The 21,457-nt window shown below is 40.1% G+C and overlaps 2 protein-coding genes across 2 annotated transcripts; one reads left to right on the top strand and one right to left on the bottom strand.

Annotated features, from left to right (window-relative positions):
- On the bottom strand, positions 1-6,851 carry cab39l1 (calcium binding protein 39, like 1). Its single transcript, XM_030396731.1, has 9 exons — positions 6,480-6,851; positions 5,788-5,932; positions 5,510-5,674; positions 5,207-5,325; positions 4,310-4,478; positions 4,163-4,222; positions 4,015-4,080; positions 3,739-3,882; positions 1-3,534 (listed from the first exon to the last, which is right to left on the bottom strand). The coding sequence occupies exons 2-9, from the start codon at positions 5,899-5,901 to the stop codon at positions 3,343-3,345; spliced, it is 1,029 nt and encodes a 342-aa protein (XP_030252591.1). The 5' UTR covers positions 5,902-5,932; positions 6,480-6,851; the 3' UTR covers positions 1-3,342.
- Positions 6,852-9,335: 2,484 nt separating this feature from the next.
- On the top strand, positions 9,336-17,714 carry phf6 (PHD finger protein 6). Its single transcript, XM_030395870.1, has 11 exons — positions 9,336-9,500; positions 11,674-11,835; positions 12,204-12,305; positions 14,841-14,974; positions 15,074-15,120; positions 15,233-15,390; positions 15,513-15,656; positions 15,770-15,874; positions 15,965-16,098; positions 16,622-16,751; positions 16,883-17,714. The coding sequence occupies exons 2-10, from the start codon at positions 11,701-11,703 to the stop codon at positions 16,749-16,751; spliced, it is 1,089 nt and encodes a 362-aa protein (XP_030251730.1). The 5' UTR covers positions 9,336-9,500; positions 11,674-11,700; the 3' UTR covers positions 16,883-17,714.
- Positions 17,715-21,457: the final 3,743 nt, after the last annotated feature.

Below are 21,457 nucleotides of genomic sequence, written 5' to 3'. Positions count from 1 at the left end.
TAAATTGCCATAAATTTTTATTTTCATGAACGCTTTCACACTTTTATCCTTTATAAAGTTATGTACACATAATTCGCTCCCATGGTAAATAAAGAAAATATCCAGGGTGTGGAAAGAGAAGGGGGGAAAAGAAGAAAGGCAACAGAGTAAAAAAGTAAAGCACAACAAATATTTAAACACAAAACTCTAAATCATGAAATATATACTACTGATCTTAAGGAATTTGTGTAAATGTCTACATAATATTGCCAGTGATTTATTTATATAATCATAATTAGAGGTAGGGTCATAGAGACATTAAATGCTTCTTGTGCAACCAATGCAAAGTGTCAATGGTTGCCAACAGCGCCCTCTGCTGGAGTGACTGTGTACAGCAAGTCCTTCTCAAAGTGCACGTCATGACTGGACTCAAATTTCCACAAAGTTCGTATCCACATTTAGAAACCAGATTAAATTTGGATTATTTCTTTTAAAAATGGATGTCATTTTGTTACAAAACAATCCAGTAATCTTGGGTATTAATACATAGGAGAGACTGTTATGTAACCTCAGTTTGTCGGCAAGCTGTACGTTTGTTGTTGCTCATGGAGGAAGGAATAATGACTACTGCCAAAGTGGGCTCAGTCCAATGTGCTCGTATAGTTTTCACAATAAATAACCACAAAGGAGTGGAGACAAACTTTCTTTCATTAACTGAGCACATGACAGTGCACTGTGTGCAGGACTTAAGTTGTTTTAGTGTACCACAGCACATTTACCAAATTACTCAATGGTTACATAAAGGCCTGATGTTGATCTTGTGACTACTTGGTGCAGAGAACCAAACTGTGTTTTTTTTTTTTTTAAATGCCAATTTAACAACAACAACTGAATAACTACTGACCGTTTTCTGTTGATCTGTATTAAAATCTAGATTTACACTGAGACTATGAGATGGAATCACAATGCAGTCTGTAATAATAATAATAATAAAAAGCTACACTACACTAGATGGAGGTCTGAGAAGTTATCTAGTAATGCATTTGGGACTTGACATGTACATTTTCACCCTTTTCATTCATATTGACTTTGGTTTAGAAACAAATTAAGAGGTCTGGAATTTTTACATAATAATCATTATGATCCATTAAATGTCTTTAAATAAGGCAACGTTCATTACAAGGTACCACACTGCAATTCATTATGAATTAACATTTGTGTGGCACCACACAATGAAATATTTCAGTTTAAAAATCTAGTTTTCCATCGTGAAAACCAGGTCGCAGTCCCTGTTCAAGTTTGAACATATACACCAAGTTTCGGCATGCATACAAACAAACCACTGTTGTGTATTTTAAACGGTCAAATAAAATATTTTAGAAAGAGGAAAGGAAAGAGAACACAGCATTTGCAAACTCAAATCCCATGAGGTATATAACTAGAAGACTGTGCAGACAGACAACATACTTCTTGAAATCCCTAAAAAGCCATTTCAGTGACAATGGCAAAAGTAAGGCAATTATTTCAACAGAAGTACGACTAATCCGTGATGCATGTGAGGAACTCGATAAATTCAGTGCTAGTTATCTGAAACAAACTCATTCTTGTTTACACAGTGCATGTGGGTATTATCTGATAGAGTGTGCTTTATGATGCATCACAGGCATGTTACAGTGAGCTCTTTTAGAATTGCATCAGAACCAAAGACAAAAACGTAAGACTTACAATCCTGTTTGTTTTAGCATCCAGTTTACTCCAAGTCTCTTGAAGCTCAGATTTCCCAAATTAAATTTGAGAATACACTATTTACAGCCTTTTTTAGCCCCAATCTTCACAATTGCTGCTATGCTATAAGCGATGGTGCGCATCCTTCTGAAGTGGGTAGATGAGCTTGACCGTGCACTGAAGGTGTAAATAATGTCTTTTAGAATCAATTTGGGAACTCAGGGCTTCCCAAGACTTGGATTATGGAAATGGAACCATTTTAGGCTTTTTTTCTCCTTCACATCTACTTCAGTAGTTCAGGACACTGCTGCAATGTGGTTTTGTTGTGAAGCTCTAGAAATGTTTTGCGGACTACAAGACGTCACCTGACTTTCCATCAGTAGTTAAAGACCGAACTGAATTTTTTGGGTGAGCTTAACCTTTAAGATGATTCAGCTTAGTTTAAAAATATTTCAGACAAATAAAACAGCCAAATTCTCTAAAATCAAGACTATACGGATATAACAGACACATTGTGTCACATACTTCTGATGCATCTTATGGGCAACACCTCTGAGTTAACTGCAACATTGTAAGGAGAAATGCCTAAAATGGCATACATCAAGTAGTTTAAAACCTCATGAATTAAGTGTTGGTTAAATCACTGTTTAAAATTAATCCTGGCAGTCTGTGCTCAGTATTTGAGGATGAAATGGACTGCTCCTAGTGAGATCAATCTGTATATCCTGGCTGTCCGTTCTAGCGGTGAATGGAAGGCTGGTACCCTGCAGCATTATCTGATGCCTTGTTTCTATTTCAGTCATGGAAGCCTCACTGAGCGCAGCCTCAAAATCACAGCACAATTAATTGATTCCTCTATGGTTTTGATTTTCTCTTCCTGTGCCAGCTAATGCATTGGGCGAGTACAGCACTGCAGGATCATTCATGACCTCTGTAACCCCACACGCAGCCAAAGGCCTAATAACTACACATTAATCACCAAAACGTTCTATGTGCTGACCGAGCCGATACAATCGCGTGTCACTCTCAAAGCCGGATTTTCTAAAGATCATCTGAAGTCCCTATAAAACACAACAGTTCACAATAAGGCAAAAAACCAACGCTATGCAATTAGTTAGGCTAAACAATGTTCAGAGAGAAGAGTTACTGTATGTTTTAAACTGTTTACCATGAAGGTACATTAGAAAAATAATATATTCCTCAGCTTTTTAATCTCTAAAATATAGACAAGTTTCTGACAGACTGTCAACAACACCTCAGAGCTCACGTTGGCTATGTTGGGGTGACATTTCTGTTATTCTAAGGTCTCCGCCAGCAACAAAGTATGTGGAAGGGTAACAGTTTAAAGGTCCAACATTACACAAACAGACTAAATGCATTTCATTATCACTAAAGAAGAAGCACTATGGTTTAAATAACAGTTCTTGGCCCACTCAAGTTGCTGGATGAAAATCACCTCCACATCCGCACTAAAAAAAAAAAAACAGTAAGTGACGGAAGAAATCTTTTTTTCCTATATTTTGTAGTTAATATTAAATCTTAATGAAGCATGTCTTTGAGACTCTCTCCTAGCCCTCTGCACCTCCAGCCACCACCTATACTGTCTACCACCTGATAGAGCAGTCGTCCCTGCCGAAACTAAGCATCCTCCGCTGCTGTGGGCCTTTTAAGGTCCCGGATCTGCTTAATCAGATAGTTCTTCTCGTCACAGAACTGCTCATCCTCTGCTCTGTCGGTCTGGAAGTGGCTCAGGAACTCCACAAGTTTGGTCTGGTTCTTCAGCAGTATGTCCAGCACTGGCTGAGTCTTGTTGGGGTTTGCAACGAATACCTTTTAAAAAAGGATAGAGACATTATCAGAACTGACAAATTAAAGAGTTTTATCCTAAAATCAGATCACAACTTAAGACAGAACTTCCGTTTACAATACCTCTTTCGATATTTCAAAATAATCATCGAGCAAATTTCTTCCAAAAAGATATGTCGTATTTCATGCTCAACAAGTATTATAAATACTTTTTTTTTTCTAGCACACCTTGAAGACATGGAACGCTTCAAACTGGATGTTTCGGCTGTTGTCTCTTAGCATGTTCATCATCAGCTTCAAGTTCTCTGCCCGACTGATGTATTTTGTCATGACAGTGAAGTTGTGTCTATCCAAGAGAAGTTCCCCAAGGAGCTGAAAAATTATACAGACTTAAATAAAAACCTTGTTAAATTCAAGCAAAGTGAGCACACCAGTTACACCTGAATGCGTAGCTCAAATTCAGGTTGAACTGATCTTTATTTGACAGGGCATTGGACCTTTTACCTTCAAAGACTGTCGTTTGGTGACGTAGTTGTCGGAATGCAGAAGCTTCTCGTATTCTGTAAAGACCTGACAGACATTTTTAAAGCATGTTAGGTACAGTATGAGCATTCTTTCAATTCAAGATCAAACTCTGTGTGAGAAAACTCACCCTGTCATAATTGTTCTCCAGGAAATCTGCACACATAATCTTGTGTCTTGTGAGGAGATCCTGAGAAGGAACAGAAGACACCAAGACATTAGATAAGAACTGTTATTATGAAAATACTGGAAACAGGAAGAAAATATGGCAGTGTACCTTGAAAGAGGCAAATGCGTCTGAGGCAATGTCAAAGGTTGAGAGCTCCACGTAGCGGAAGAAGCAGTAGAACTCCTCAGAGAAGAGCACCGTCCGTGCCAAAGGCTCGTGACGCAGGCACTCTCTCAGCATCATTCCACAGTTCAGAGCTACTTCTGCACTCTCATATCTGCACAGGTTAATACATGTCAGGTCAAGTCATTTATAGCCAGTTATATAACAAACACTGCAGATGTCACACAATCAAAAATAGCAAATAATCAAAACACTTCAAACTAATCTACTAATAAACGTGTATTTGCACTGATGAACACTTGATCTCTAGGTGTTATTTTCCATGCTGAAGTATTTTTGCCAAGCAGGAAGATATCTATGCAGCTGAAAAATAATCTCTAACATCAACATTAAATGTCAGGTTCAGATCTTCCTCTCTGAAAATCAAATTGACTCTTATTAGACTTGACATTTTGGAACAAAGTTCAATAACATAGCAGGACAAATTCATTCCAAAAAGGGCAACTGGTGATCCACTGACAGCTGCCTCAGCCGACCATAATGCCGTGCAGCCGTGAGACTCACTGCTCTCTGAGTAGGCAGGATGACTCAGTTTTTTAAGAGCTATTAAATCAGCTGTGCTACCACTCTTCATCTACATGTATAACCCTAAGGTGAGTGCGACAAGTTCACGCTCGTTCGTTGGGGAGTTGTTGAAACACATACCGTGTAATGTAGAAAATCATGAGGCATGTTGAGGGAAGGTAGTTTCACCAAAAAAAAGCTTCACCCAAAAGAGTATCCGAGGACAGACTTACCTTTAATATAACTGCAGTTATAAAGCGTACACACCAAGCATGTTATCAAATACTGAGTTCATGTAGCCTGAAAAGATGAACCTACCCTTTCAAAAGCATGAAGAGGATCTGTGGGTGTGTAGAGATATATTCTACGGTTGGTGTACGGGTGCCAATCTGCCGTCTCACAATGTTGCTGAACAAATGAACCACATCCTTCTTCCCCTTAACAAAAAAAAAAGAAAAAAAAAAAGCACTCAGACGGATGAATGACTGACTGGGTGCTGATGATATGCAGAGACATTTTTGCTTGAGGCACGGGCGCATACACACTCACACTGACAATTTGCTACACAAAGTGATCAATACTTTTTGCATGCATAAAGTGAAATAAAAACATTCACCCCACCTCAAAATCAATCCGTTGCAGGTTTGCGATGAGAGCTATGAGGAGGTTGGTGTTGTAGAGCTCCTGTGCAAGCTGAGCCACAGCTTCAGTCTGAGGCTCCTTGTCACCTGTTCCACTTAGTATTTCCTTCAGTGAAGCCAGATTTTTGGATGCCTCCTCTGCAACCTGAATCGTGAAAGGACAGTTAACGACTCAGACCATGATCTATTGTAATAAAAATGAATAAATAAGAGCCACACTAAAATGATAAGACGGTAAAAAGAGGAAACCGTGCTGACCTTTTCACACTTTTTGCTGTCTGCAGCATCCAGCTTTTCCATATATGCCACATTCTCCTTCAAGCTCCTCACTATTTCAGCCGGACTCTTCTGAGACTTCCCAAAAAAAGGCATAGCTGAAGATTGGTGATCCAAGCCCAAGTCTCTGAAGAGATAAAACACTGTTTCAAATAACTATGAATAAAGCATTTCGACTTCCTGTAGCGCTTTGCATCAGGAAATGACAGTAAAGCTCTCACCTGAAGAGATCAAGGATAGAGCAAAGTTAGTTACACTGTCGACACGTAAAAGTAGACTACTGAGTTACAGCTTTAAAGGCCAGAACAGCACGAACAGCTAGCTAACAGTGCTAACGTCACATTAGAAAGTTTTAAAAGATATGCGGGTATAGTAGCGCTACAGTGACACGATGGGTTTGCCCTTTGTTATGTCATTTCTCCGAGTTAACCCCAGTCCAGATCGAATAAAAACGCTAGTAAAAGCGACCTATCTAACCGGAACGAGGATGTAACAGACTGTTAGTTTAAAAAAAAATGTTAACGTACAGCAAAGTTGAGCTAGCTTGTGACCTAGTTAGCAGTAAGTTAGCGAGAAATTAGCCAACAAGCGTCAGTACGTGGACAGCAAGTGCCGTGGAAACACACACAAAACAAACACTGTTGAAATATTCAGCTCGTCCTGTCAAGACTCACCGAGTGAACTGTAGTCCTGAAGCTGAAGGAGGCTCGGTGGCTAAAGGTTAGCTACCAGGCTAGCAAGTTGTCTCCACTTTCTTTTCCACTGTAGCGCTGCTCTGAACTGTCTGTAGTGTTATCTGAGATCGGTGGCTGTGGCTGTCTAACGTGTATTAATTGTAGCTACAAGTTGCTAAAACGGTCGACCTTCATATCTGTGATATTTCATGTAAATCTCTTCACTCGTGACCGTCTGTCACCTAACTTGCTAGCAGCCTAGTAGTAAAGAGCGAGTTGCTGGGCTGGCCTGTCTGACAACTTCATTTCCCTGTTCTCTTCTGTTGAAACTCCCGTCCTCTCCTCATCCCGGGGACACTGGGCGGGTATGTTTTGCTTTACACGATGAGTGACACCAACTTGAGCCAATCGTTTTGACCGAAGCGAAGCTGTGGAAACGCCCTCTCTGCTGTAAGGTGCGCATGTTTCAATGCTCGCGTGACTCTTGTGGGTGGACAGATCAGAAGCTTCACGGGAAGCCCCCTCTGCCGGACTACCCCGTAACTGTAATCAAGTGCATCTAAATTCTCGCGAAAAGACAAGGAGAGTAAATTCTGTTCAATAATATCAATGATTTCAGAGAGCTTTTTTAATCTCATCTGAATGGAATTTAACGTCTGTAAACGTCGTCAAATGAAATTAATAATTTGAAAAGCACAGGTCAATACATATACATATATATGTATTAGGTTTATTAATAATCAGTTCTTCAATATCTCTTATTCTCTTACTTGGAGTTAATAAAAGATATCCTCTTAATCCATCTAAATGATGTAATCTGATTCAAACGATCATTTGGATTAAATAGAAATAAATTATATAGATTCTGTCATGTTATCTTTGTTTTACTTTGTAATAGCTTGCTGGATAGATAGATAGATAGATAGATAGATAGATAGATAGATAGATAGATAGATAGATAGATAGATAGATAGATAGATAGATATTATTATTTTTATCCACCCCAAAAACATTTAATATGCTAAATCATTTAACCATGTTGAACATTTTCGGTCCTTATGTGTCTCATATGATGCCCATATCATTAAACATCCACCACTATGCCCCCTACACAATTGATGGCAGACATACTGGGCCTTCAGCATCCTCCAAACAGAAATCCAAGCCAGATGTTGAAAAATATATGAGAAGCAGCAGAGGGCTTGTGCTCATTATGTCACATTATGCATCCCTGTGTTGTAATACAAAAAGCTTTAAAATCCTGAATTGCAAACAAGCTAATAAATGCTATCCATTTCCTTGGAGCTCATTTTACAAGTACGACTAAAACCGAGTTACATGTGGTGCTTTGTGATGTTGAGCCACTACAGTACAAGTAGTACCACACACAGAGGGGGTGACTGCCTTGCTCTGACTGTCCTGCCTCTCACAACCTCAAGCCTTTCTGGAGGATAATAATGTTCTTCACATAACGGAGGAAGTATTAAACTTGATCGCAATATAATAACTGCTGTCAGTGACATTGTGGATGTTATTGTTAACTCACTTGATAAAAAGCAACATGGTGCTGCAATCTTTTTGTCCACAACTTCTGACATCATTGATCATAACACTGTTAAATAAGCTGTTTTCATCGGTTGTGATGAAACTTTTTACATCACAACTGTTGTTGCCAGTGGCTTCAATTCAAGTCCAAAATTATTGATAAAGTGCTCCACAAGGATCGATGTGATGCCCCTTGCTAATTAATCTATATACATTATATTATGTTGATTTTACAACTTAGTACTATGTCCTGTTTTATGGCTGGATTTAACCTGTTGAAGGTCAAAGCTTTGCTAATGGCTGATGTGTCCCTGTAAAATAATAAGGGCCCCTTAAAGAGAAAGCTTCAAATTTAAAGCAACATTATGTAGAAATTGGCATTCAGTGTGATTTGGCACCCCTCACAATTACTGAGTGCAACATGTCATGAATGCGAAGGTCTGGAGGATTTGTCAGATGTAAAGCGGACACATCCTCAGCGTTTCAGTTCAGAGAATGCTGTACATTTTATTCATTGTAATTATTTTTTGGTCATTCCAATGGCCTGGTGGTTAATAACACATATGTCTGTGATGTAAGAGAATTAGAACCTTGTTATTGCTTCACAGGGACTTTAAAGGTAAATCCTTTTGCTTTTAATTAGGTATTACCTAATCTGGAATGGCATAAATGCACAAATGTGTAACAAAACTCAGACATATTTATCCTTTCAATGACTGAATAAACAAGCTGTTCTCAGAGGAAAATAAGGTCCCTGGTTGGCAGCTAGAAAGGTAGCAGGGTCCGCCACACATAAACAAAGTAAAACTGTATGTGTTGTTTGTGTTGTCCTTTATAATGAGTTTGTGTATTCAGTTCTCTCTCAGTCAACAAAGAGAGTTTGTTTATTTAGTAAATAAGTCAAAGCAGATTGTTCTCTTCTGATTAAAATGTCTTCCCAAAAACTACACAGTGCGCCTTTAAACAAATACCCCAAATTTTCCACACAATGACCCTGCGGCTGACAGGGTCTCTTGGGGACACTTGTTTCACGTTTTTGTTGTTATTGTTGTATTTGTTCTATCAAATATGTCTTAAAGACTACAACAACTCACATTTCCACTAGTCTGACATAACAATACAGTTTTAGATAAACCCTGGCCCGCCCTTTCGTAATACCTGCTTTGAGGGATCTCGATACTTCAGAACTGAAGTAATTTTCATGATCTATTTTCGTAAAGCACTTTCGTTTCCTACATTTTCTGACCTCCTGCATCTTTTCACGTTTGAATCATCGCAGAAACGGTTGCTCAACCGGACTCTTATTCTGAAAGCCTCACCAGGAAGTCCTGCTCTCTAGCACACGGCAGCTAGCTTGATGCTAGTGTGTGTGAAAACCTCACGATCAGTTCTGAAGGACGGAAAGAAACACAGCCACTGCTCGGAACACTTTTCTAGCTCTTCGACCGTCTCGGCGCTGAGAGATAATATCAGCAGGTAAGATGTGAGCTGTGTACCCGCGGCTGGATGTTAGCCGCGCTGTTTTATGGCCTATTGTCGTTTGGGGCCGTATTGCTGGCGTACAAGCTGAGCTGCTCTCTTTTCACAGGGATACATCACGTATGGCGCTCTTTACTTCGAAACGGTTTGCGAAGACCCGCGCCTGTCATGATAATTTCCCACATTTAAAGGGAAATATTCGCTAGTTTTTCGGGTTTCAGTAAAAACACAATGTCGAAGAGTCACATTTTCCTGCCGTCGACCTTTATTTTCCCTCATGAAAAGGCCTTGTGAGAGGTTTCGGGGCGTTGAGATGTTCATAGTGGAAATTGTTTTCAGTTATAGCTACTTTAGTGGAGAAAGAGACACACACCCCCTTTAATTCAAAACTTTGGAAGAGAAATTTGAAGCACTTTTTGTGTACCTCTTGTTCTCGGCACAAATGAACCACAGCCTCGCCATGTAGTGGGGGATTGTGTTATGGGAGACTGTGAGTGAGGAGCAGAGGGTGAAATAAAGGATATTTGGTGTTATTTTCCCGGGCAGTATTGTGTGTTTTCACGCTGGCTCCGCTGCTGTAGCCGCCGCAGTGAAATCCTGGCCCTGCTATCATGGCTGTAATGGCTCTATCAAGGCGTCGCAGCATACTGCTATTGTGATTTTTTTGGCTTTTAAAACACCCACTTTCCTTTTTGGACTATTTAGGATTGAATAGATCTTTAATCCTTGTATTTAATGTATGTGTGGTGCCTCCAGTGCAGTATGGACAGCATCAAATCTCAGCAAATGACAACACACATTTGGTGGTATGATCTTCTCCTCTAAACAATAGTGTTGTATGACATATATAAATATTTCTTTTTAATAATTGACATTTAAACTTAATTAAGATGCAGCTGAAAAAGATACAGTGAGAATATTCCCATTTAAATAATCACAGTCAGCTCCTGGTCATGTGTATGTCTTCACCGTCATCACAACAGGCAGTCTAAAATAGCAGATTTCTACTGAATAATGTTGTTTTTTTACAGATCATGATGTTTTCAAGATGTGGCAGACGACATGTGGCAGAATTCTGAAGCAGGCCGTGTATGCTAAATAGGAAACATGTTGCATCATTTTCACAGAAACTTAGTCATGACGGGGTTGTGTGTGATTAAAAGTAGCCCCTACGTGCAGGTTAAATGGGCTGAATCACATCTGATCCACAGTCCTGCTACTGCTTCGCCTTCCTGTTCCTGATAAATCTGATTTAGATCTGGAATGACTGGTGAATGTTGTTAATTGCCAGCCTGTGTTGTGCCGATGTTGCCTGCAATTGTTCTATGATGAAACAAAAACAACATTATTGATTACCCCCCTCAGACATGAGCAATATCTCACAAAATACTGCCATTGGTAAGCAATTTTAGCATACCTTTTTTTTTAATGTATTCTGGCCATGGGAAACTTATTGTTAAGTGTTGAGCTGCGATCTTGCAGCAAACGGTGTGGGCCCCATGTGCGATTCATCAGAGCCAGGAGTTTTTAAGGACACTCTTGTTACTTTCGCTGCTCTGTTCTGGAGTTACTTGCAGCAGTAGTTGAGTCAAAGTTTTGTTTCCAGCTGTTTCTGGGAAAGAGTTCCTAATGGCTCATTTCCAAAAGGTTTTGTTCATTATTTCACAATGCTCACATTTAGTCAGTGAAATAACTTTTTTTCCAAAACACAGTCTTACTCTTAAATAATTAAATCTGCAAGGGATGTTTGATTACACTGACTAACCTCATTTAAATGTTTAACCCAAGTTATGAACACATTAATAACAAAACTTTGTTCTCATAATACATCACTGCTAATATGTTGGGCCATCATTTTCATCATTCATGTCATCTATATTGCCAAGGACTCTGGGCGTCACCTATATACTGCTTGCATTTAAAAGTCTTGTGGCATCTAGATTGAATCAGAAATGAGCTGTGATTATAAGATGGCTATGTGTATGAAAACTGTTGTTGGATATTGTTGATGACATGGTAATGTATTGTTACTTGATGATTAAGTGAACAATATATTTTTATAGGTGCTTAATTTATATCTATTTGAAAGGCTGAATATGCCTATGCAATACAAGGTTATCTTGTTAGTCTGACCTGAAAATATTTGTGTGTTATCGTTGTGCTTTTTCAGTAGAGGCAAACAGAAAAGCCTACGGTCATGTCAGGACAGAGGAAAGGAGCGGCAGCAGCGCGGCTGCCTAAATGTGCCTTCTGCAGAACCAACCGTGACAAGGAGTGTGGGCAGCTGCTAATGTCGGACAGCCAGAAGGTGGCAGCCCACCACAAGTGCATGGTGAGGAAAGCACATTGTTCTCAACCCAAGACAGACTCAAGACAGTGTCATGCTTGCTTGCAACCCTTAGGAAAATGTGTAGAATAAAGTCAAGCCAGGAGGATTGTGAAATTTGTGGAAAATATTAAAATAGACATAGTAAGTACATTTAGCAGAAACAATTGATTTATCCCCAAATTGTAGCTAAATCATTATGAAATCAGCTCTGAAGCCTGGGAAACACTGGAGATCCTCGTAAACCCTCATGTTACTGTGGAATATGGTGTATCAGCAGTAGTCAAGGGAAATGAAATGTAGATATTGTGCATACCATCGTCATCATTAGACTGCACAAACCAATTTGTACTTTTTCTAAATGCCCTCTGCAGCTCTTCTCCTCCGCCCTGGTCACATCTCACTCAGACAGTGAAAACATCGGAGGATTTTCCATTGAGGATGTGAAAAAGGAGATCAAGAGGGGAAATAAATTGGTAGGTACCCACTTTTCATTCTCTGTCAGTGCGTTTACATGCACAGCTTAGTCAGATTACAGCCATAGTTCGACTATGCTACTCAACCAGACAACTGCAATTATCCGAGTATACATGCCGGTGAGAAAATCGGATTATTGGGCCGAAGCATGTCATACCCCGGTACGCTAGATGGCGCTGTACCCATTTCAACTAGTGTTAACGGCGCACCTCCGGCTGACCTCTTTACGTCACCAGCTGCCTCGGCATTCAAGAAAGATGGCGTACGAAGCTACATCTTTGTACATTTCGTATATGGTGTACATGATAATTACACAAACTAGGTGCACAATGGCGCTCTTTCTTGCGGTGATTTCAGAGGAAAGACGCCGCCGCCGCCATGCATCTACTTCCGGCTCACAGCCCTGGGGAAAAAATCTCTTGCCTGCACAGAACGCAAAATCCGAACCGATCTGATGGAACGTATACATGCAGGAGTAATGCGACTATCAATCGAATAATCTGGGTGCATTAATTCGACTATGAGAAATCCGATCTGGTCCGATTTTAGTCAGACTAAGGTGTATACATGCATCTTAAAGATCCGATGATAGTCGGACTAACACAGTCAGTGCGTTTACATGACACTCAAGAAAACCGAATTACTGTGTTAGTCCGACTATGGTGGGATTTCTAAGATGCAAAATCACCGCAAGGAAAGAGCGCCATTGTGCACCTAGTTTGTGTAATTATCATGTACACCATATACGAAATGTACAAAGATGTAGCTTCGTCTCGCTCTTCGTACGCCATCTTTCTTGAATGCCGAGGCAGCTGGTGACGTAAAGAGGTCAGCCGGAGGTAACTCTGTTACCACTAGTTGAAATGGGTACAGCGTCACCTAGCGTACCGGGGTATGACATGCTTCGGCCCAATAATCCGATTTTGTCACCGGCATGTATACTAGGATAATTGCAGTTGTCTGATTGAGTAGTATAGTCGAACTATGGCTGTAATCCAACTAAACTGTGCATGTAAACGCACTGAGTGAAGAGGGAGTGTTACACGGCTGGCAGACTGGCATTGAGATAATAATAATAATGAACAAAACTCCGGCACTCTCAGAGAACAAATCTTATCTTTGATTAGTCTGAAAAACAAAAGTGTTTCAGCTCATCCAGCCCATGAGATTTTTTTTTTACATGTAGACTGAACAGGTTGTGGCTCATTTCTTAATCTGAAAACTACGATGGTTTCTCTATGAGACGTTCTCACTTTGGCTGTTTGTATGATAGTGGCCTCAATTCTAAGCGTCATGGCTGGTGGAAACCAGGCCCTGCTCATCACCTGCCCAAGACCATCCCAACAGTGATGCATGGTCATGGCAGCATCATGCCCTGGGGGTGTTTTTCAGCAGCAGGAACTAGATGACTGGTAAGGGTTGAGGGAAGGCTGATTGGAGCAAAGTTCAGAGATATCCTTAATGGAAACCAGGTCCAGAGCACTCAGGACCTCAGACTGGGCCAAAGGTTCACCTTCCAACAGGACAATGACCCGAAGCACACAGCCAAGACAACGCAGGAGTGGCTTCGGGAAAACTCTGTGAATGTCCTTGAGTTGCCCAGCCAGAGCCCTGACTTGAACCCAATCAAACATCTCTGGAGTGACCTGAAAATGACTGTCCACCGACTGTCCCCATCCAACCTGAGGGAGCTTGAGAGGATCTGCAGAGAAGAATGGCAGAAAATCCCCAAATCCAGGTGTGCAAAGCTTGTTGCGTACCCAAGGAGACTCAATGCTGTAATCGCTTTCAAAGCTGTTTCAACTAAGTACTGAGTAAAGTGTCTGAATACTTATGTAAATGTGAGTTGAATGTTTGAATGTCAGTTTTTCCTTTTTAAATGAATTTGAAAAATGTTGTAAAATTCTGTTTCTGCTTTGTCATTATGATGTACTGAGTGTTGTTTTATCAGGGAAAAAATACTATTCAGCATAATACTGCAACACAATAAAATGTGAAAAGTGAAGGGGTTGGAATACTTTCTGAATGCACTGTACAGGGTATGTGTGTAAGCAGTGGTGCTCACTGTAAGACTGGGATGCTCGTCAATGTTTTTTTTGTGTGTGTGTTTTTTCTTGTATGTGAAATTCAGGAATGCACTGAAATGCAGTTTAATCTTATTGGCTAGATGCTAACTATTCATTCATATTGGTAATGTATTTTGCATAAATTGTGAAAGTCTATTATTATCAAGCTTTTCTCTGTAACAGCTATCCTGCTGAATTTAATTTCTTTTTCTCCTGCAACAATCAAATTTCCCCACAGGGATGATCATATTATATCTATTTGCATATGGCCTTTCAGACAGTTGTGCCTGTCAGCGCCTCATGAGAGAAATAATTATTCAGAGCCACATTGTGATCACATTTGACATTAGTAATCGACAAATCACAATACAAGTTGCAAGCTATTTTGAAAGAAGTGGAGTTGCATATGCTTGGCGTTTAAAAAAACATGTTTTATTAAGATGTAGATGTGTTTCTCTCTTCTCTTAGATGTGTTCTTCATGTCACCGACCGGGCGCTACTATCGGCTGTGATGTGAAGACGTGCCGGAGGACATATCACTATTACTGTGCCGTGAAGGATAAGGCCCAGATCAAAGAGAATCCCTCACAAGGGATTTACCTGTAAGTCCCTTAACATCTGGAATCTTCTGCTATAAATAAAGACATTTGTCATTAATGTCTAAGTAAATTGAAATGTATTTGTTTTGGTCCTGAACACAGCGTTTACTGTCGCAAACACCGTGATGCTTCTCAGGATGGCATTCAAGGTAAAGTGTGCTTTAACATCTGTTGTACCACAAGGCTACATGCTGTCATTCTCAAGATGATGATTGTCTATATCAGTTAGAATCTGTTGTAATGTAAATTCTTATACCACAGATGAAGAAGGAGGTGTGGAGGATTCAGACTCGTCGCCTCCACAAAGTAGAGGCAGAGGGAGATTTGAGAAGGGTAGAGCCAAGGCCGGCTCTCGTGGCCAGTCGGAAGACTCCCGCTCCTCCACCTCACAGGCTGCAGACGAGGAGAGCTCCTCCCATGTAAGGCAACGCCATCTGTTCACAAACGAAATTGCTGAAATTTACTTGAGTGGTCTGTTGGCTCTGCGTGGCCTATTATTTTTGACCTTTTGACATGACGTCTTGTTTTATATGTGATCTAGCGGGACAGGTCACCTCTGCGGGCCAGCCCGGGAGACGGTGGCCAGCGCTGCGGCTTTTGTCACGCTGGTGACGAAGAGAATCAAACGAGGGGCATGCTTCACACCGACAATTCCAAAAAAGTGGCTGCACACTACAAGTGCATGGTAAAATTGTTGTTTGTGTGTATGTGTGGGGAATTCTATTGATGAACACTTTGTCATAAATGTGCATTTAAAGTACTATCACTTGCATCCGTCTGTAATTTAATCCCTTCCAGCTTTTTTCATCGGGGACGGTGCAGCTGACCACTACATCACGGGCTGAATTTGGGAACTTTGATGTGAAAACAGTCATCCAGGAAATTAAAAGGGGGAAAAGAATGGTAGGAAGATTTGTCAAACAGGAGTTTTCAAAAGTTTAAAAACAATGCATCATTTTTTACCTAAATAATTTCGTTTTTGTTGTTTTCCAGAAATGTACGCTCTGCACTCAGCTGGGTGCCACCATCGGGTGTGAAATCAAGGCATGTGTGAAGACCTACCACTACCACTGCGGCCTTCAGGACAAAGCCAAGTACATTGAAAACATGGCGCGTGGCATCTACAAGTGAGCACAACACTTTTCCTTTAAAAAAAAAAAAAAAAAAAAGGCCTTTGCTCTTTAATGTTTGACATATAAACTTGTGAACACCATTATTTATAAAACATTACTTGATTCTGAGAAAATTGTTGACATGTTCATCTCAGGCAAGATCACAGCTCTTATGATCCCCTTTAAAGACTGCTTTTGTCAGAATGATTTGTAGTTGGTTAAATTTTTGTTATCTCACATGCTGGTATGTATTGATCATAGAATTGAGGTTTGCTTCACAGCAACTGACAAACGCAAGCCACATCCCACCCCATTACAATTAAGCATGAAAGTAAGAAATACAGTAAGTGAGGTTTAAAGACTAAGGTCAGAGTTACCATATAGAGTGTTTTTGCATTGTTTTTATGAGACAGTCCCCCCTTTTTTCGCAACTCTACTGATCAACAGTCGGCTGACCTTACACTTGAAACCTCACTTACTGTATTTCTTTATTTACAAACTCTCCTGTATGTGTGTGTTTTTGTTTTTTCTTTTTTAGACTATACTGTAAGAACCACAGTGGTAACGAGGAGAGGGACGAGGAAGATGAAGAACGAGAGAATCGCAGTAGAGAGAGGGCAGCAATTGATCACGGTGGAACACCGTCAACACAAGTGAATGGCAACTAGGTACATTTATTTGAGGTTGTGGTTGTTGCACACAACAAATATTGCTAAACTTCAAAATGTCCACATTTGAATATCACACATGAGGTCGCATCACCAGAGCCAAGAATTTAACTGATGTCCTGTCATTTCAGTTTGACCTGCTGGATGTGACGTGGGGTGAAAATAGAGGAACTCAAAGATGAGGGAGCGATATTTTTTATACTAAATCTTAGCCTACTCACAATGCCGTGGTCTACAAGCTCCCACAAGCCCTTCACACGGCTTCTTCCAGTAAATGGACGCGATGTCCTGTTGCGCCGCAGACGACATCTTCATGAGACCCTGTATTGAGTTGGCTGGATGAGCTTTTCACAGACTGGTGGTACTCTGCAGAGCAGTGGACTGCTGCAGGATCATGAAAAGCCATGTCCAGTCTTTCCCAAGAGTCAGCTATGGGTTCAGTTTCAAATAAATGTATTGTTGCTGTTATTAAGAGCTGATGGACAGATGTTTTGTCGCTCACTGCCCATGTCCCCCACAGGTTACATAACCCACACTTGCTCAAATCGATACATTCTTGCTCTTCCTTAGCTTCTAAAGGACTCACTTTTAAGAGGGGTCTGTTTGTTACTCGTCTCTCTATCAAGTTGTGCAGTTTGATTACTTTGTTCTGTAATCATGTCTTAATACTCTTTTGATGTTAGCCTTTCTTTCTTGATATGTAATATTTTGCTACTGTATTATCACCATGAGTAATTTTGAATATCTGGATTTCAAACAGTCACGATTACAAGTTTTGCCAGCATGCACTTGGATTTTTCCACTGTTGAAGGTGGTGTTTTTTTATTTAGTGGCTAAAGGGCAAAAGTAGAGCTCTTTAGAAGAGTTGGCTTGACTTTGTTTGATGTACTGTTACTTGTATCTCTACAAATGTATCCATTAATGATTGGAAATAGAAGATTTTATTTTACACATTTTAATGGATGAATTGAGTCTTTCATGTGTCCATATGGTCCTTAAAACACAAAGCAGTATTCATGGTGGGTAACCATGGGGTGTAGATTTCTGGTGAGGTCAGATGAGTGAGGAATGTTGCACAGCTGTAGCTGCAGTGTCAGGAGGTCATGCCAGTAGCTGTACATGCTCCGTAAACAGTAAGGCTCAACATGCTCAGACCCAGTGTACAAATCATATGCACTTAAAAGCCTTTATATAGTATATGTTGATAATAAAGATGTTGATAGTGCTTAGAGTAAAGTCTTCAAGCCGCTGTAAGCGTTGTTGTCGTTTTAGCTAACTTCCTGTCTGTTTCACAGTTATTAATCTCTCCCTCATCTGTTTGTCATTGTATTAAGGTGGAGTGGTAATAACCAGACACAACAGCAAACAGGAGGATCCTGCTCTCATTTAGACAGGGTCATCCTTTTAACTTTTAGTTCTCTGTCCTTATTGGATGAAGTGGGTAAAATGTATTTTCCCTTCTACTGCATGAGCAGGAGGAGGAGAGACATGGGTTACTGACCAAACATAACCAATTACTGTTGGAATACAGAGCTGTTAAGACTTAATTTAATCAAAGTTTATCACTTACAGCAACTTCACATTGATGTAGCTAATCTCAGAAGTCACAAACGACGGATGTAAGATATACACATTAATTGGGGCGCGCGGGTAGTCGAGTGGTTAGAGCGCATGCCACGAATGCAGTGGACCCTGGTTTGAATCCGGCCGGAGGAGCTGTACTGCATGTCATACCCCCTATCTCTCTCCCCTTTCTGATCTATCCACTGTCAAATAAAGGTGTCTATGCCTTAAAAAAAAAAAAAGATATACACATTAATAGGAAAACCGTAGTTAAACAGGTAAGAGTTTAACAGTATTACATGGCTTACTGAGGCCTAGCCACTAAAGGGGCACATGGAGGCTAGCAATAATTATTTGTTCATCCTAATAACTTGACTTTTTTGGATTAAAAAGTGGATTCATCCTCAGTCCCGTTTATCAACCTGACTGCAGCAGCGGTGTGTGGTGCTAACTTCCATTGTCAGGTGTTACTGTGTACAGTAATGTTGACTGCAGACTGGATCTGGAGGGGAAATGTACTTTAATTCAGGAGGAGAGGTTGAAAAGAAGAATGAGAACCAGAGTCTCTGGTGAGTGCTGATTTCCGTCAGCACTGACTTGATTATAAACACACATACCAAGACAAACCCTTGGTGTTTGCTGTTGCTTGCTAACTCTGTTTGATGGCTTGAGTACAGTCTGCTAGTTTGACAAACACTGCTGAGTAAGGCAAATAAACACAAATGATCCTGCATTCAAATTTGCTTTGTAGGTGGTGAATTCACCATCAAACAAGCACCACTGCTGATAAAAATCCAAGACAGGACTCAGGCACAAATGTTCACTGATGAGGATTATGTTTTTATGTTTTATTCACAATAAGTTTAGACTCCTTGGCTGACTTCACTATTTGGAAAGTAGCGATGGGCACCAAGATGAAACACACCGTTACCCTTAATTAACTTGTAGATTTCTCTCTGTCTCTGTGATAATATAAGTACAGTAAATACCTGTTAGAAAGAGGAGGATGTTGACAATAGTGAAGACTTTCCAACATGCATGCATTGAAGTAAATCAGGTTACGACAGGATCTATTCAGTGGTCCCAGACATTTCTGTCAGGGAGCCTGCTAGTACATATAGGGGACAGTGCTTTCTTTGGAAAATATGCTGATTGACCATTGTTATATTATTTTTCCTGAAAAACTCTCTTCATACCTAGTCAATAATAAGATGGCCTGATACATAAAAGGAAAAATAAATTACAGAATCCACATGCTATTTCACAGTATCAGTAAGTTTAAGTTATGTGGTGTCCCAGTTCCATACTATGTACTGACTATTTCACCAAAGGGAAATGATCAAATATTTGTGTAGAGGGACATCAGTCAAATTGCAGCTTTCAAGAGTGCCACTGCCAAGAGCGACTCCTGATGGGGACACCAAAAGTAGAGCTGTAACTCTGCTAGGGGACACTGTTGCTCTACCAGGTAAGGGTGGATTCAAACCAACTTAGGTGGTGCGGTGAAAACACAGATCTTCCCATTCCTTTTAATGACGGTAGTCCGTTTCGTCTGTGGCATTGCTGGCTGCAGTGGGTTTGCAGTTGGGTTGAAAACAACTTAACTTTTGGAGAAACGCAGCCACATGTCACGCTGCAGGTGCCATTCACATAAGCTGGTGATCAGACTCACAGCATGAATGATTACATCCACAGTGGATTGTAACGTAGTGTGTCATGTGTATTCCCTCAGTTTTGCATTGTGCACCAGTTTAAAACACATCCATGGGGGGTAGGGTTATAGCACATCACACATGTGGGCCATGGAGTGACACACCCACACCGAAGCACCACTTTGTTGTTTTTACGTCTGTGAGTATGGAGCCTGGACATTGCTCAGGACTGATAAGTCTCCCTCAGCTAGTTGACAGACACAGTGATTGGGACATGGGACAGTTTCAACTGTGAACCTGTACAAGTTCTCACAAATTCTTGTTGTCACTGGACAAAGTCCACAAAGTGCCCCATAAAGTAATATCTACTGATGAAGCACACAGTATTCTTTATGGGTGTGCTTGCCGCGGTTGTCACTGCAATGATTGCTTGATTTTTGATTCTATAAATACGTCTCTACACTAAAATCTAGATGATGACGGAGCCTGGCCAATACTAGATTTTTCAGGGCTAGAGAAATTCCAATGTTTAAATATAGCTACTATTTTTTTATACACTCACAATGTACTTGTACACATATTTTTTGCAGTGATTCCTCAACTGTGATTTCAAACAATATCCTGATAAAGACACATATATAAATACACACACACACACACACACACACACACAGTATATACTGTATACATACAATGTTTTGCCATATCTGGCTGATGTGCACCAATATGAAAACCTTTATTTGGAATAACAATGCAGAAAATGATGCTTTGGGTAATTTAGAATTATTCAATTCCCAGTGAAGTTTTACAGTTTCAGTCCACTGATGTCACTTTAGAAAATACAAGTTTAATTGAGAGTCAGTCAGGTTCTAATAACTGCACTTAGAGAGTAAACTTCACATTTACCTGAAGCTTATTTTTTCTGTACTTTGTTATCTAAAATGTATGAGTTTTAGTAACAGCATTATCAGACTACAGATACACCAATACTACAAAATTTGTGATAGGCCAGTATCGTCTGACTGATACCTTTTTCATCTCATTTGAATTGTGCCATGAAGTTCACATTTAAAAAGAGTTGTTTTGTCATAACACTAATGAAATATAAGACTGTGACAATAATTATACAGACTACACACCCAACAGTCCCCCTAGTGACATTGTCTCATTGTACGCTCACAAAAACCTGTAACTTGAATATTGTAGAGCTGCTCCTGTGTAATAGCAGCTCAAAAAACTGACAAACTACCCTTTCAGATAGCTGCAGATGGCTGTATGGCCAGATTTTTTGTGATTTTCATCTTTTAAAATCACTTTTGTTGTGCCAAATTGGTGGCCATGTTGGTGTTGAGAAAGACAATGTAGTTCACTGAGCGGTTTCACTCAAAACTAGATGGTATTTGACTTTAACAAAAAAAAAAATTATCTCTTTAATTTACAAATTAGCGGTCGGGCTCAATGGTGTTATAATGCATTATGTGTTTGGCTTAA

This window comes from Sparus aurata, chromosome 18 (genome assembly GCF_900880675.1).
Source record: "Sparus aurata chromosome 18, fSpaAur1.1, whole genome shotgun sequence".
NCBI lineage: Eukaryota > Metazoa > Chordata > Actinopteri > Spariformes > Sparidae > Sparus > Sparus aurata.
The sequence above is the reverse complement of the archived record's forward strand: the minus strand, read 5'-3'. Positions and strand labels throughout refer to the sequence as shown.